This window comes from Protomyctophum parallelum (genome assembly GCF_964188405.1).
Source record: "Protomyctophum parallelum genome assembly, chromosome: 17".
NCBI lineage: Eukaryota > Metazoa > Chordata > Actinopteri > Myctophiformes > Myctophidae > Protomyctophum > Protomyctophum parallelum.
The window spans coordinates 30607107-30624604 of NC_139719.1; the positions used below are offsets into that span (position 1 = coordinate 30607107).

The 17498-nt window shown below is 42.7% G+C and overlaps 1 protein-coding gene across 1 annotated transcript in view; it reads left to right on the top strand.

Annotated features, from left to right (window-relative positions):
* The window catches only part of ca10a (carbonic anhydrase Xa), a 185181-nt gene that overhangs the window by 160725 nt on the left and 6958 nt on the right, over positions 1 to 17498 (top strand). The window contains 2 exon segments of the mRNA XM_083786708.1: positions 10217 to 10312; positions 15762 to 15834. Coding sequence (XP_083642834.1) covers positions 10217 to 10312; positions 15762 to 15834 — 169 coding nt within the window.

Genomic DNA, 17498 nt, shown 5'->3' on the forward strand with positions numbered 1-17498 from the left:
TCGCTCTTTCACTCTCCCCTCCCTCCTTTTCGCCCTTGTCTGCAAATAAGTGGTGGCTGTGCATGTCCTTGAAACGAGAACAAAGAGAAAAATATTATAACTTAAAAAAGCGAAACATCCTTCTGAAATGGCCGCCTGTGGGAGGACATAGGGGTGGGGGGAAGTTCTCTTTTAAACCATTAATATTCCAAAGCTCGAAACAACCCTCATATTTTCAACCTCACCTTGCTTTTTTGTCTTCCCTGTGTGTGTGTGTGTGTGTGTGTGTGTGTGTGTGTGTGTGTGTGTGTGTGTGTGTGTGTGTGTGTGTGTGTGTGTGTGTGTGTGTGTGTGTGTGTGTGTGTGTGTGTGTGTGTGTGTGTGTGTGTGTGTGTGTGTGTGTGTGTGTGTGTGTGTGTGCGCGCGTGCGTGTTACTAGTGGGTGTATTGGCTGACCACTGATGTTCAGGCATTCCAACACCTCTGGTTTAATTTATTCCCTTTTTATATTTGTGTGTTCAACTCGTTCAACTCCCCTGGAGCAGATTCACAGACCTTGGTCTTTTAATTGGTGCTAAGATATCTATTGTTTCAATGTTGTTGTTATTTTTTTCTCTTTTTTTCAGTTTTAAGTCGAGCTGGTGTTCATGGCTAACACTCATCAAATATAATATACACACCCAGTATGTTTTCATCAATCTGTTTTTGAATTTGAAATACTGAATGGAAATGTCTGAATATTTCATATATTATATATTTTTTAATTTAAATGGCATGCCATATGAATAAATGTGGCATGGTAAGGGGTGTATGTCTATTGATTATTGATTTATATTGAATGAGGACCTGGCTATTGCACCACAATGTCGTCATGGTACAATAGCCCTAAATAAATAGACCATTACATGCCCTATTCGTCTGTTCTGCTGGCATCTTCAAGGTTGAAAAACAGCAGACTTTTCTTTCCTGGCAAAATCTTGCTTACCTCGGGACTAGAAAGACTGAAGCAGCCAATAGCTTTGATGGGAAACAGGTGGGACGATAAATATTTGATTTGTTTGGGTAGCATGTGCTTGGAATGGCATAACATGAAGAATTGGACCGATTGCATACGAATGTGATCATTGCGAATGTAGTGATTGCGAATGTAGTGATTGCGAATGTAGTGATTGCGAATTTAGTGAGCGATTACTATGTAACCTATAGGCAGAGCTGTCTGTCTGTCTGTCTGTCTTTGTGTCACGCTGTGACACCACCCGCCCGCCACCAGAGGGCGCAGCTGTATCACACACACGCACGTACACACACACACACACACACACACACACACACACACACACACACACACACACACACACAGTAGAAAACTTAAGACAAAAAACTTTAAAAAAGAAGAAAAGAAAAAAAGGAAACTGAAAACACTATAAAAAATATAAAGTACGTAATTTATTCTAATTGTTATTGCAATTTATGAGCTGCGTTCGCTTCCCGCGTTTGCCCGTCTTACTTGTTATAAGAGTTGATATATCTAAAGAGCTCATATTGATTACTCCTGAGTACATTATAGCATACATACAACTGCTGTGACGGCTATACAACTTTCTAAATAAGTCAGCTATTGATGTGAAGGAAGATGAGTTAAAATAAAAATTTAACAAAATGACAGTCGGACGATCTTAACTGCTGAAGCTGTAATATTATTCACATAGTGACACACTCTACTTCTCCATGGACTCACAGAGGAATCTATGGAGTCACAGAGCGGCGCAGACCCATGCACCAAGCCACAGAGGCACAGCGGAATTGATTGATTGATTGAATAGTTATTGAACATAAATATAAAAACGGCAACAGAGTACAGTCAAACACTCAGTTCAAAAGGGATAGCACCAAAAAATGTCCTTGCAGTCTTGTTTAGGCCCTATGCAATCAATTCATATCGACATTACATGAATAATAACAACAAAATTACATTACCCTAACCCTAACAACAAAAAAACTAAACAAAATAAGTATCTACAGAGTGGGGAAAAAGGAGGGGGGGGGGGCTGATCACCTGTTTAACTTTTCTTTGCCCGCTAGGTGGTAGCACAAGCACAGCCGTTCACTCTCACTCTATGAGCCTTGGTTTCATGTCCGGGTTATCAGCGAGGTGGGGGTTGTTGTGAGCACAGTGATCATTAGCATTAGCTCATACCCCTTACCTCTCGTCAGAAACGGCTACACGTCCGGAGCGATGTGAGACATGGTCACAAATTTAAAATGGTGAGCGACGGCTCACCATGGACAGCGATTGAAGCTTCAGAGATACAGGGCTTTGAAAATCATGTTATAATGGAGGCTCAATGGAGCTGGATGGAAAAAACCCATAGCTGGTGGGGACGGTCGCCGCTTTCATATTATGGAGTATAGTATACGGTTGTCTACGAACATGTACGTAGTTGGCACCTGCCGTACCATAGCCTAGGGGGTCAAAATATGTTCATAGATGGCGCAGAAAGAATTAAGGGGAAAGGATCATTTCCACTCCCTTGGGCATGATGAAAGGTGGAGTTTTAGGAATCCATGTGACCGTTGAATATGCAGTCATTATTTCCTATTTGTTTGTGTCTCACTGTAAACACTGATTTGGCTCTCGTTTGATCCTCTTCCCAATTAAGGTTTCTTCTCAACAGTTTTGTCGTCTCAAAATACATATGGACACAAATGCAGATAGAGGTCCGCTGATATTCATCAGCTGCAGCGTATTGGCCCAGTGACAGTGCAGGTGTGAAGCAGCGTTCATTAAGCCCCTGATTAAGATGGCGGTCATGCCAGTGTGAGATGACGGCGCCATGGGGGCACGGCAGGAAATTACACGTCTGGACCCCCCTCCCAAAATGCCATCTGTTTTCTTTACAAGCTACTGTATGTATGTCACCAAGGCACTGGCACAGGCACTAAAGCTCATGTGAAATGGAGGCGCATGCGCACACACACACACACACACACACACACACACACACACACACACACACACACACACACACACACACACACACACACACACACACACACACACACACACACACACACACACTCTCTCTCTCTCTCTCTCTCTCTCTCTCTCTCTCTGCGGACACTTTATGAAACAATAATCCTTGAAGTGATACAAGGAGGACACACAAAAGGCAACGCTCATGTGGGGTAGAGGGTGGGAGTGAGGGGGAACGGTTTTCCCTCCCCAGGTAGCAAGCGAACACTTAAACACACCCTGTCACCCATCAGGGGAGGGTAGGCACCGAGGAGACGAGGTCAGGATTCAATTCAATTAGCGTCAGAAGTTTTTGGAAGCTCACTGTGGGAATTCTGGAGGCCGTTCTGATGCTATACATGTTCGGTGTGTGTGTGACTGCGGGGCTGCTGTCACCTAAATTACTTTATTGTGAATTACCCACAATGCACCTGCTTGCATCAGAAATGCTGCCCACAGATAAAAGCAGTAGTGTATCTTTTCTTCCTGCTAAGGTTAAGATTCACACCCTGTTCCACCTGCTCGACAGCAGACCTGAGAGGTAAGAAAGGCAAGGGCTATTTTCCAAGTCGAGTGCAGTGTCAGTGTTCTTTTATTATTATATTATATATTGTGCATTATAAACACGCTGTGCCAAATTAAACAAGTGATTTCAAACTGTCTTTGACAGAGAATGACAGCTTACAGTGATCAAAGTCGTACGATTGTCACAGACATTACCGCAGTGAAATTTGGGCAAAATTGTAGGCATTTAGCAGACGCTCTTGATCCAGAGCGACTTACATTTAAGCAAAAACAAAAACAAAAGCATGGCATACATTTAAGCAAAAACTAAAAGCATGGCATACATCACATATATCAAAAGTAGTTATCATGAATCATGTATAAACTAAGAACGTAACAGTGGAGTATGTCAACTATACATACTATACTATATTATATATTTATACAATATACATGTGTACTATAAAGTGCTATGACTACAGTACATAAAATGCAATTCTAGTGCTGTCTACGTAACGAGCTATAAGTCTGTCTAAAATAACAATGCTAACCTAAGTCTACTATCTGAGTCTACATAAAGTGCTATCTAAAGGGCTAGGCTAGGGCAAGTGCTACGGGCCATGGTGGAGTCTGAAGAGGTGGGTTTTCAGACTACGGCGGAAGATTGTGAGGCTGCAGTTCTTACTGTGATTTGACCCATCTCAATGGTGCGGTGAGCTGCAGCCGTGCCGCGCTCGGGAATCATTTGATTAGTAGATTTGACCCCCCAATACAATCCATCCCTTGATGCTGAGTGCCAATCAGGGAGGCATTGGGTCCCATTTTTACAAGTCTTTGGTGTGACCCGGCCGGGGATCAAACCCCGAGAGGACCGAATCCCAGTTTCAGACACTCTAACCAGAAGGCCATTGTCTGGTCTGTATACCTGCATGTGGGACTGTTATGACCACATTTTAACCCAGGGTTTCTCAAAGTGCGTGCCGTGACACAAGTCAGGGGTGCCATGGATGACAAAGCTATTTACAGGGGTTCCCTGAGCCAAAAAGGTTTGAGAACAACTGCTTCAACCGTCCTATTTCTATGTATGCCATAAACATTGTCATGCGAAAATTCCGGAAATAGCATATCTACATCTCTTCAGTGATGTTTTCATAACTCTGTGCAAGTGCCTCGTTCCTGACCCCCCATCACTGTTGTACCAATAATGATGTTAAAGCTTGACCTCTCCTAATTAATACAGGATGGGCTGAGATGTAAAGGAATGTCTGAGTGGCCCGAGGAGAGGAGGAAACAGAGAGAAAATCTTTCATTAGATATAAATTTAAATTAGCCTAGATACCATAGATTGTCTACAGTCATCACATTAGACTGCATAACTTTATATGCAGATTATTTTAAATGGCTTTGCCCTTCACCTATAAGTCTAAGAGCTGTAATGAATTTCAGTTTTGCTATACATAATTATATAATAGCTCTATTCTTCTCACCTGATGGAACTTGATTCCTTTAGTAATAATCTACCATTATTTAGATGCACTAATGGACATGAACTTTAACAGTAATGTGCTTTTTAATTAAGACAAAACATTTTCTTTTAAACGGTTAAAACTCTATTCTGAATAGTGTGTTTTCTCAGTAAAAGCGGTCTTCCTGTCTCTCATGCTCTTCAGCTTACAGAAAATGTATTTTCAGGTGGGTTAATAGTTTAGGAGAGAGATCCCCTCAATCTTATATTGTTCAAATTCCATATTTATTTGTTTCATCACTTCCAAATTGCTAGTTTATCGTGTTTGCTGCATGAGTTTTCGTTCTGATTAGATAAAATTGTTAACCTGACTTGAAAATGGGGTGTATCAAACGGCGGGGAGAAAGTGAAAAAAGACAATTGTATCGCCGTAAGAGTGACGAAATGTATAAGCAAGGCTGTTGAAGGAGCGCTAAAAGGGTGAAACGCGCCTGTGAAGCGTCACATTTCTATGATGCGATACAATCACATCTAAAGTCCCAGGTAATGAGGGAAAGCCCTGTGCAAAACAAAGGGAATGAAGCAGCCACAAGAAGAGAAAGAGAAGGAAATATTTATTTGAGTTGTCAAGCAGACTATGTTTTGATCATGTTCAATTACTGAATCAATGTTAGGCTAGGCATCATAGTGTATCAGTGTCTTGTCTCATGTCTGTCTGTCTGTCTGTCTGTCTGTCTGTCTGTCTGTCTGTCTGTCTGTCTGTCCATTTGTCTGTTCATGCAAGCCGACAATGAAAATGTAATAGCTTTCATTCAGAACATGATGAAAATGAAAATGTAATAGCTTTCATTCAGAACATGATAAAAACTGAGACCCCTCAGTGCACTTTGAGTCCTGGACCAAAGTAAAATCGTAACTAGAAAAGAGCTCTCCCCGGAGTGCCGGTCTCCGCCAGTCCGGGTTGCCTACCATTTGCTCATTTACTCATTGATGTTTAGAAACAACCCCCTTCAGGATAATTAAACACCTCGGCTTTGCCTCTGTGTTTAATCATCCTGTCGGACGTAATTTCTCTACAACTCCCGCTGTGGCATATATTATCTCTTGTGTAACACTTTTCTCAACAATATGAGCCATTATTACATTATGAACTGTTATGTAAGGTTCTTAATATAACACATTATTACATGATTCAGTTATGCACAAATATGTTATGTGCTCAGTGTTATTACATTATCATAATTATTATTGCATCATGTGCTGTTATTACATACTATTAGTTGCTACAGGGTATAAAGGGCTGTCCACACTAAGAATGATAACTATAGTATGACGATAACTATCAAGATAATGATGTGGGCATTCTGTAACGGTTGTGCCTAGCACACGCTGTGCGTTCTTAATGTGTCAGACACAAAATGGATATTGATGACGTTCCTGCATACGTTGAACAGTGACAGAAAAGGAAGATAAGAAGTGTACGCATTTATGAAAATCAGTACTTATTGATCTCTCTCTCTCTCACACACTTTCTCTTTTTCTCCTCGCCACTCTCTTCACCTCTATGCTTCTAAAAGAAACATAGTAGTGTCAGCAACTGTTTGTTTTCCCCCCAATTTAGTCTTTATACAAATTGATTCGTCCCCCCACACATTTCTAATATCTTCTATGTATTGTCACTGCTGTTGTATCCTTCTGGCTCACCTGCTAGTGAGGAGCTCCCACCAGGAGGAAGTAGAACCTTTGTCCTACTCCTCCTGCCCCAGTACCTGGAGGAGGATAGGAGGATGTGTAGCAAATTATCTTACAAATTGCTCTTAATAATGAGAGCAATATGGTTGCTGGTGGTGGCTCACCGAATGCATTATATGCCAGCCCATATTATTAATTATAATATTGAAACTTAATGATGAGTCTCTCAGCAATGCCATCTACATTTTTGAACGTTGGTGATGGGTTCAACATGATAGCCTGTACATTTGAATGAACTTTAGTTGGATATAGGTTTTTCTATCATCCACTCACATAATTTGCTATAATTGTTGTCATTATAGCAGTGGTGTAGACTGTGCCATCTCACTAGCATGTTTGAGAGGTCATTTTGACTTCTGACTAGCGAGCACACGCACGCACGTTGGTGATGGGTTCAACATGATAGCCTGTACATTTGAATGAACTTTAGTTGGATATACGTTTTTCTATCATCCACTCACATAATTTGCTATAATTGTTGTCATTATAGCAGTGGTGTAGACTGTGTCATCTCACTAGCATGTCTGAGAGGTCATTTTGACCGTTTCTTTTTTAGATTTTGAAGTTGATTATCTTTGCCCATGGAGGAGACGAGGTCAGGATTCAATTCAATTAGCGTCAGAAGTTTTTGGAAGCTCACTGTGGGAATTCTGGAGGCCGTTCTGATGCTATACATGTTCGGTGTGTGTGTGACTGCGGGGCAATGCATCATGAAATCTCACCACAATTTGTTTTGAATAAAAACACCTAAATGAAAAAGTCAATAATATAATTATACACCAAGTTTCAAGTTCTCACTGAGCACATTTAATTTCAAGAAGTGACATTTTGGGCCCAAAAAATAGATTATATACAATCCTAACTTTCAAATCTCTGCATCCAAATCGATGCAGTTAAACCACCACCAGATCAATGCATTACAATGCACTGATGCATGTTTACACACATAGGGCTCCATCTCACGCCAGGAGCCCTATCTCCATTTTGGGATTTAGTATTGTGTAAGAGGCGTTCCCCCGTGAAAAAGGTGTGGTTTGGGCGTTACGCAACTTAAACCAATCAGTGTGCCAGGTGCCATTCCCTTTAAGAGATCTATTATCTATAATCCATTATGCCCTGGATATTGCCTTATGGAAGAGCAACACGTGCTGCCTGGAATACATTTATTTTAGATACAGAGAGTTGTTTTGTGTCCAGTATCTGACTATTCTGCCATCCACTCCACGACCAACACAGCCAAGTTGTGCTGCTGTGTTCAGTTTTCATGAGAACACGCTCCAGTTAATCTGGAAGAGGAAGGAAGGAATAGTAGGTTGCAATGGAGAGAGTCAGTTCCAGCCCAGTGCTTCCCACTCTTCCTGTTAGCATTGCCCACCTCTCTTCCTATATCGACTTACTGTCTTCATATATTTCCCCACCGGGGCCAGGCTAGCCATCATGCCATAAAGAGCCTGTCATGGCTCACAGCACCATCTGGGCCTGCAGCCCTAACCCTTCAAACCCTATCCATGGTTACTGTAATTGAGTTTAACGGCATCTTGTTGGCAATGCCAGTTTTATTGACACTGATGGTAATAAACGTCATGACACAATAGTTTTATTTAATAAAAAATAAATAAATAACACAACTTCAAGGGCCCCCGAAAGATCTCATTACGTCTCTCTCTGTTTCCTGACAGTTTGGCAGCCATAATATTGTCTATTTGCCAATCAGCTAAAGTACTTATTATATCGATAGCTGCAGCACTGTAGTTGAAACATTTAGAACTGCCAAAATCCAGTTTGAAGCCAACATTTCAAATTAAATAATGATATCAACTCCGTATATCAACTTCCAAAAACCTTCCTTTCGATGGATTTTGTCTGTGCCTCATCCTTTTACCTCGCCCTCATCTCTCTCTCTCCCTCCCTGCCTGCCACATTGCATTTGGCGTCCACTCCTGGCTTATTATATAATACACTTTTATTTCCCACCACCAGCTGACTTCCTATGATAGGAAGAGAGAGAGAGAGAGAGAGAAAAAAAACCCTAATCAGATCAACATGGGTCCTAATCACTTCCTCTCTAGCCCTGATTGCATTTATAGACGTTCTGTCGCACTGTGCCTCCCTGATCGAGCATTTCATAATTACTCTCTCCTTACATTTGTTTATTTATGTACTCCAGTGAGGTGCCTATGCCAAGCTCTTTTCGAGGGATTATGGTTAGAAGTATAGTGGTGTGAGAATTTATTAATTAATGAACTGCCCCCTTTTTATAATGGCAGCAGCCCTCTTACTGTATGTAATACTAAAACAAATACAAAGGTTTATGTGGGACTTGTAGTTCCCTTGTTTGACATGAGGTCGATCTAGAGAAGTTTCATTAGCACTACTGTGCAAATACAGAACTAAAGAGACCTATAATTATATCATTTATCTAGAGATGTCTACAGCAAGATTGCATGGTGCAAAAGAGGAAAACATTGAGATTTGGTCTGGTATTGCAGATTTGGTTAAGGGCATGGTTTAATCATTATTATTATTATTATCATTATTTATTTATTTTTTGTTTCCATTGCACAGTAGTAGGAGTAATGACATTTTGTGGCATCTTTGGTCTCGTGGGGGAGGGGTGGGTGGGATTGTTTGTTTTTGTGTTCCTTGCTTTTGCTGTTATGTGTTGTTTTATATGTGTTTTGTTTTCTTTAAGTCATTCATGTTGTTAACGTGTCTTATTGTGATTTTTGTCTTAAAATAAAAAACATTTGATAACAAAAAAAAAGAAAGACCTATAAGTCTAAAAGCACATAGGAGTTATTTCTTTATTTCCTTCGTTCGTTCATTTCTTACTGTGTGTGTCAGTGTGTGCGCGTGCGCGTGCGTGCGTGTGCGCGCTAGTCAGAAGTCTGCCCACATAGAAAAATCACTAAAGGGCATGAATATTGAACGGCTGGAGTGGGTGAACCATCTGTATGAGTTAAACATTATCCTCATAGCAAGAGACAGCGTCATGGTTTCCACCTCAGCGTCTGAAAGGCCCCGCTAGCCAAGGATTGAATCTCAAAAGAGGCCTCTGTCCCTTCATGTTACTTCTTTTATATTTCTCCTTTCATAATACTGAATATGCTGCTCAGAATGTACAGTATTAGGAACACTTACTCGAGCCGACCGGTTGAATACAGGTAAAGGCTCTGAACCATGCTGCTTCTGTCTGCTGAGTTCTAAATAGAGGCCAACATGAGGATACAGCATGACATACAGCACAGTGTGACATATGGTTTACCTTACGCAACATGAAGACCAGCAATTTTACCAGTATGAATGAAGTTTTATTTTCATTGTTGCTCTCGTTTTCATTTATTAATATTCTTACTTAAGAAAGTGCGTGCGTGCGTGCGTGCGTGCGTGCGTGCGCGCGCGTATATATATCTTATATGTATATATATCTTGATGCAATAACAGGGTTTCACTAACATAAAGTTGTCTTTTGTCTGCCCTCCTGTATTTTCTGTATATTCCAGGTTCAGCTGATCCACTACAACCACGAGCTGTACACAAACTACACAGAGGCAGCTAAAAGCCCCAACGGACTGGTCGTAGTCTCCATATTCATGAAAGTAAGTTTCAAGTTTCATTTTTACTTCATGGTTACGCAATTTCAGTTGAGTTTTACTTCGTTTTTAAAGCAGGCTAGGTAGTTTAGTGTCGTTATTGTGTTTTATTTCAGCTAACTAAAACGTATCTATTATAGTTTTCGTAATTTAGTTTGTTTTAGTTAACTATAATAAATCAGGTATGTTTCTCTTTCTCGCTTACTGAAGTATCAAAATCCATCCTCAACTATAGCTTTCTAATTGACTGTCTGCATATACACTGTACACATACCTACAGTATGTGTCTATGCAGTCAATTACAAAGCTTTAGTGGACACTACACAATCCCATTCTTGTGCAGTGGAGCAAGGGTGCACTGCTATTGCTGTGGTAAGCATTAATGTAGAGATGTGGGAATTACAGACAAATAAATGAGCTCACTCTGCTTGGAAGATACATTTCATTCCAAAGTGCACCAGAATAGTCTCCACATGGGCATGTTACGTTAGTGCCGTCCAATGCAATTGGATAGGATAGAAGATAATTTCATCATATCCTGTCAGTGTCATCAAATCACCATGAGGCAGACTATCATGTAGAGGTCTGTGTCTTTACTTCTATGTACGGTAGCACTGCAATGCTGGTTCATAATCGCTTCCTGTCTTAATTTATCCTGCTATCTCTCTCCGTCTTGCTCTTTCACTCTCACTTCATTGTGAGAGGTGTATCAATTAGCGATTCAATTATCCCGCTGAAGGGAAACAATTTGCTCTTTGGCTCTTTGTCAGAGCGGTGCTGGAATGGAAGGTGGCAGCAGCAGTCCCTTGTCTCTTTGTTGTGGATGATAGGGCCCCTCCCCCCCAGTGAGCTGCCCCTAGATCAGAGAGGCTGTGAGCGTCCCTGGCATTGTGTGAACTGAAAAAAGTAAAGTTCAGCCGCTAACTTCTAATTAGCTCCCCAAAGTCAATGCGGGACTGTCACTCAGTTTGGAGGAGAATCTGACTTGGGGTCAACACTCCTCTTCCTCCCCTCCATCCCACCATGACGACATGTATTATGTATTCTACATCTAGGATGTAGGATGTAGAGGAGGAGCTGGGTAGGCAGGATCGCCCAGAGGAAATGGAGCTGTATCTCCGCTCACAACCTCAATCATGCAGCAGGTGAATCCCCAGTCTCGCTCACAATAGAATGAAGTGGTCATATATTATTATATACACATTCACAGTGTGCCCAAGCCAGGAAGGCCAAGCCATCTAGATCAGGAGCAAACGTAAAGAAGGCACTTGAGCATCTTGGACAACTTTAAGCGTCTTTATTGAAGGTGTTTGAAGGTGTAGTACAGACAATGACTGACATTGTTACTACATCTTCTTCAGAGTCATGATTCTGATAACATCAAAACGTCAGTCATTGTCTCTAGCTGTGCCAATGCCTTACAGCAGGAGTTCCCAAACGGTGGTGCGTGATATGAAAAGGCGGTTTTATGGTGTGTTTTAACACAAACCTGTGAAAAAAGTCAGGTAAAAACACTGTTGTAAGGAGGAGATGTATAAAGTAGCTGTGTGTCTCTCAGTGCACTTAAATGTGTCTTTGATAGTACCAGAAAATAATTATTTGCTGATTTTCGTCTCTCACTCTCACCATCTTAAACTTGTTTGCCTATTGGTCAATACAAGCAGCATGGACGCTGGTACATGACCAGATATAGTGTGTCAACTGCATAATTAGAAAATGTCCCTGGTTCAATCCAGACTGAAGATGCGTTCTGCCACAGCCTCTGCCCCTATACTGTGCACTGTATATTAGCAACATCGATCGTTCTATTCTCTGACTCATGCTGTCCATGAAGACCTTTTCATGATGTTGCTACACGCTGCCATGGCTTTGAGTGAGTCACAATGCCAGGAAACCCCCTTCCCAGGAGTAGGACACTATTAGCTGTGTGGGGCCAATGTGGACAGGGGGGGGGGGGGGGGGGGGGGGGGGGGGGGGGCAGGTAGGCTGCCTGGTCTGCCTACCTCGTATTGGCGTTGCCTTACGCCCCTGATCGTGACGTAGGACGTGATGCAGAGGACAGCGCGAGGGGTACTATATGATAGGAGCCAACCAATCATATCAACGCTCGAGGGATACTACACGGAAGACACCGTCGTTCTTCCGGGTGCTTCAAAACGCCACTGAGCAACTTCCATTGAAGTTAATAGCGGGGGCGGGGCTGTCACTCCTCAATCCGTTCTCTAGATATATTATAGCTCAATGATTTGCACATTTAACGCAATCCTGGGGAGTGTGGTTGCCTATATATTACATTATAGGCAACTTTATTATAATAATAATAATAATAATAATAATAATAATAATAATAATAATAATAAATAATAATGCCTGTGTGCAATTCAGATCAATGGGCTCTATGCACACAGAATAACTCTTCCTACTTCCGGTCTGCTTCCCTATTTCCTGCGCTGATCCCAATGAAGGCTCATATGTTCTTAACTTCTTTCCAAAATGGTGTGTGTGCACATAGCCCATTGGTCCAGCCACTGAGGGAGCAATCTCGTTGCGCAATGTCTGATGACATCTCTCTCCCTCGGCCGCTTGTGTGGCACACCTTATGCGATTCTCAGCCAATCACAACGCAGAATGACACAGCTTCCAGCTAATCAAAGCGTAGAATGGCACACCTTCCAGTCAATCGCAATTTGCGTCCTCACATTTCTGTCCTCACTTTTCATAACCACTACTAAAATTATTAGTAACACTTAGTTACAATAAGCTGTAATTATTTTAGTTTTGATAGACGTTGTGAGGTCCTGGGCCTCATTAGAATTGAGACATTTAGCGGTTCGATTTAGGGGTTAGAATTAGAATTGAACATGGTTAATACCTGTTTGCGTGTCAGTGTCATGCACCAACAAATGGCTGATCTATACAAAACGCATCGCGCTGAGCTTTACGGTTAAAAATTTTCGGGCACGGTGGCACAGTCTGTAGTGCTGTCGCCTCACAGCAGGTCCTGGGTTCAATTCCCACTGGGGACGCTGTGGGCACTGGGGGCGTGTTCTCTCCTCTGCGTCATCAGTGCCCATAACCAAGGTAGGGTTGGCGAAAGGGCCTTTCTGTGTGGAGTTTGCATGTTGTCCTGTGTCCCCTAGGGTAGGTACCCTCACAAAAAACATGCAGTAATCCTGGTCTCTAAACTACCTCCCCCTGGCCAGCCGGGGCGCCTGATGGAGGGGAAAGGAACTGGTTGAAATAATGTCCGGCCGGGGAAACTCCCCCCTGTCAGGTGAAAAGAAGCAGCTTGGAGTCCTCATGCATAGAAAGAAGCATGAGGTCAGTCCGCTACCCTCCCCAGGTTGGCAGAGGAAGTTTAGTGCCCAGGATTACATTAGATAATTAACACTGGGTGGAAAAATGGGTTGCAAAATGTGTCTGTGTCTGTGTCTGTGTCTGTGTCTGTGTGTGAATTACAGATATTGAACCGGTTGAGTAGATTGATGTGACTGACAGTCAGGGAGGAGCGGTTTGACACATGGCAGCATCATGTGTCAGACTGACATTTAGCCATTATGCACTGAAAGTTAGTCTCTCTCTGTGTTGCTCGTCTGTCTGTCTGTCTGTGTCTCTCTCTCTTTACTGGTTTCATATAGACTTCTTAAAAAAGTAGCACTTCTCTAATTGGTCGCTGGGGAAATAAGAAAAAGTGTCTATGAGAGAGAGAGAGAGGGAGAGAGAGAGAGAAAGTGGAAAAGAGATAATGGGAGAAAGAGAGGAGAGAGAGGATAGGCATGAGTGGCTGCTACAGCCAGCTGCATGGAAAAAGAAAAACGGGTCAAAGAGGAAATCATTTCTGTCTTGCAGTGATGGCAGTGTTCACATCGTTGTTTAATCACTTTGCCCAAAGACATCTCTTCAATTAGAACTGTGAGAAGTGAAGGCCGGTGGGGGATGTTGCGTTGTGGTGGTGTGTGACGGCACATGGAGACGGGTCTGACGGCACACAGGGGAGGGTGTGAGTGTGAGGCGCATCCATCTGTTGTTAACAGGTTTTCCCACTCAGGCCTCTGAGTGTTTAGTTAACGTGTGAGCAGGAAGGGCTGGTGGTTAACAGTGAAAGGGAAAGGTAGCTCTTCAGGCGGGCGGATCGATTCCAAAATATCCATACTTGTGTATGGATCCTGAAAGAGTGATAAAACGAAATGCCGTTGCAAATAATCGCCCAGGATAGGAATGACTTCTCCTTCTTCTGTTGTTCACTGAGAGATTCACCAAGCATGATTATTTCACTCAAAATGAGGCGACATTTGATGTGTGTCAAAAGCTATTAAACCTACTAAAGCACATGAATCTAGAATAGTCTCAATTTTGGAAAAGTGTGTGGTTGCCGCAATCGCGTACATAGGCCCCTCCCACTATTTTTGCTAGCCAATTACAATGTCACGTTACCCCTTTTGCGGCATTTTGGAATTGCTTTTGGCTCTGGGTTGATTAACCCACACATGTCATTCAAATATGTCAATGGTAAATGGTAAATGGTGCATTTATATAGCGCCTTTATCCAAGGCGCTTTACAGAGATTGTGCATTACATTCACCCATTCACACACACATTCATACACCGATGGCAGCGGAAACCATGCAAGGCACCAACTAGCACATCGGGAGCAATTAGGGGTTCAGTGTCTTGCTCAAGGACACTTCGACAGTAACTCTGGGGGAGCCCGGGTTCGAACTGGCAACCTTACGGTTACCATCCAGGCACTCTACCCCTGAGCCACCGCCGCCCCGTCAATGTACGCCAACATACGTCAATGTTTGCCAAAATGTCATGTTCACACCAATACGTCAATGTTCGCCAATTCCTCAATGTTCAACGTCATGTGGCCGATATAAATGCAGTGAGCGCTTCTCACTTCACACAAGTGGAATTTTTACTGTATAAGAAGCCTTTTGAGAGTATTGGTATCAGAATACTAGGCCTACTACTACTAGCCTTGGTATTACTTGCCAGTGGGTCAAAAAAAAACTGCGTGGTATTGCCCATCCCTGCCTTGCAGCGTTCATAGCCGGAGGTTAAGTGCAGATAAGTTGGAGCCATACTCATACTCATGCGTAGACCTGGAGGAGTCTCTGAGGAGAACTTCTTAGCACTTCTCCCGTCCACGGCACCAGAGATGTTCACACATTATGGCACCCTGTAGCTCTTTTTGCGTGCCCCGACATGCTGACATCCACTGAGACGACCCCGATAAAAGGTTGAGAGTGTGAATTATGGCCTGTGCTCCACTTTAAAACATAAATATAATTGTCAAGTAAATACATTTCCTTTTATCAAACTTTGTGTCATTATGCTCTATTGCTATTATTGTTTTCTTCACTGTCTTTACACACACACACACACACACACTCACTCACTCACTCACTCACTCACTCACTCACTCTTTCGCTTTCTTATGTCCCTGTTTCAGATCGCAGAGACATCGAACTCATTCCTGAATCGGATGTTGAACAGAGACACCATTACAAGAATAACATATAAAAGTAAGTGGCCGTTCACACCTGCTTTAAAGCACCTTTGCTTAAAGAGATGTCTAAACAGCTGTGTTAATGGATTGGAAGCGCCAGCTGCCCGCCATTTTCCCCCCGATTAGCTTCCTGTTGTACCGTGAGCCCGTCTCTAAAAGCATTTGTGGATATCAATTAGCTGCGAATGGTAATCAAGGCCCTGCAGTATAGCGAGAGATTTGCATTTTCTTATGTTTTTATTTGAGTACTTCCGTGCATACATACATACATACATACAGTGAGGCTCGGGTGAGACTACTCTGCTAGGCAGCAGTCGACAGCTGCTCTCCAGAGGTTTCTCTTGCGGAGACAGCTAGCCAGCCAGCCAGCCAGTCATATTGGAGAACCAGAGCATCACTGCAGAGATAGCCTGGGGCTACAGTGAAAAAAGAGGCCAATAATTGCATTAATGGGGGGAGTGGATACTTGGCTGAATAAACAGAGTGTCCCCTTGTGGTAGGGAGGCGTCGCACAAGCAGTAGTGGGTATGCGAGGAGCGAAAGCGAGGATGGGGGGCCGTGTGTGTGTGGGGGGGGGTCCTTGGGGTCCTGCTGGAAGGCCTGCAGAGCATGGACTCTGACAGCTGTCAAAACTGCCCTAGATACACTGACTTGCACACACTGGTGGACACTCTCTCTCACACACACACACACACACACACACACACACACACACACACACACACACACACACACACACACACACACACACACACACGCACGCCCCCTCATCCTTATGAGTCCTCAGGCATATCCCTCTTACCACCAGCAATGGTGCTGCCCCAGCACATACATTTTTCAAATTGATCTAGAGACACATGCGCACGCACGCACGCACAGGCATAGACAAACAGACACCACCATCCAAACGGAATTATTTATGCCGACCAGATTATCAAAGGTATCTGATACAGCTGCTCTCACAACTCCACAGTTTGTTGAGGGAGTGGTGCTAATAGAATCTGCACATGATTGATGTTCACAACATTTTAAGGACGTGTTAGAAACGAGAAGACAATTTTAATTTCATTAATGGAAATTTAAAGTCTGTTGGATTTTCATGTCTCTGCAAGTTGAATTTCCTTTGGCTTGCTTCTAAATAAAAACTATAGTATGCTTTGTAAAATGGTGAATTCATAGTAATTGTCAATTAATTAATCTGCCATTGGCAGTGTTTTTGCAACGGATGTCTGGGGGGAGGATGTGGGTCTCGTCTATCGCCCAGTGAAGAATGATTGTGGCCGCGATCTTCCGCTCTTTAGTTATCGGTAGTTGAATTTGGCTTGTTATCGCCGAGTTAAATCCTTTAGCATCGGATCGGACCGGCTCGGGTTTGTTTGAATCATGAGATTCCCGGGTGTATTCTTCTCTGGAAGTCATACCTTAGCATCATTCATATACTGTAGGTTGGTGAAGAGTGCCCTCTAGCGTGTTTACTGAAAACACTAAGTCATTTTGTCAGGCGATCAAGCGTTGGATGTGAGATGATGTAATTTTACACCAATGTGTTAATGGACATTGTAAATGTCTCACATTCAAAACTAAGCTATAATTGCAAAGCTCTGGAAGCGTCTCTGAAATTAAATTTATATTGATTATATAATACCTTGTATTTGTTTATACTTGGGTGAGTATACCAGG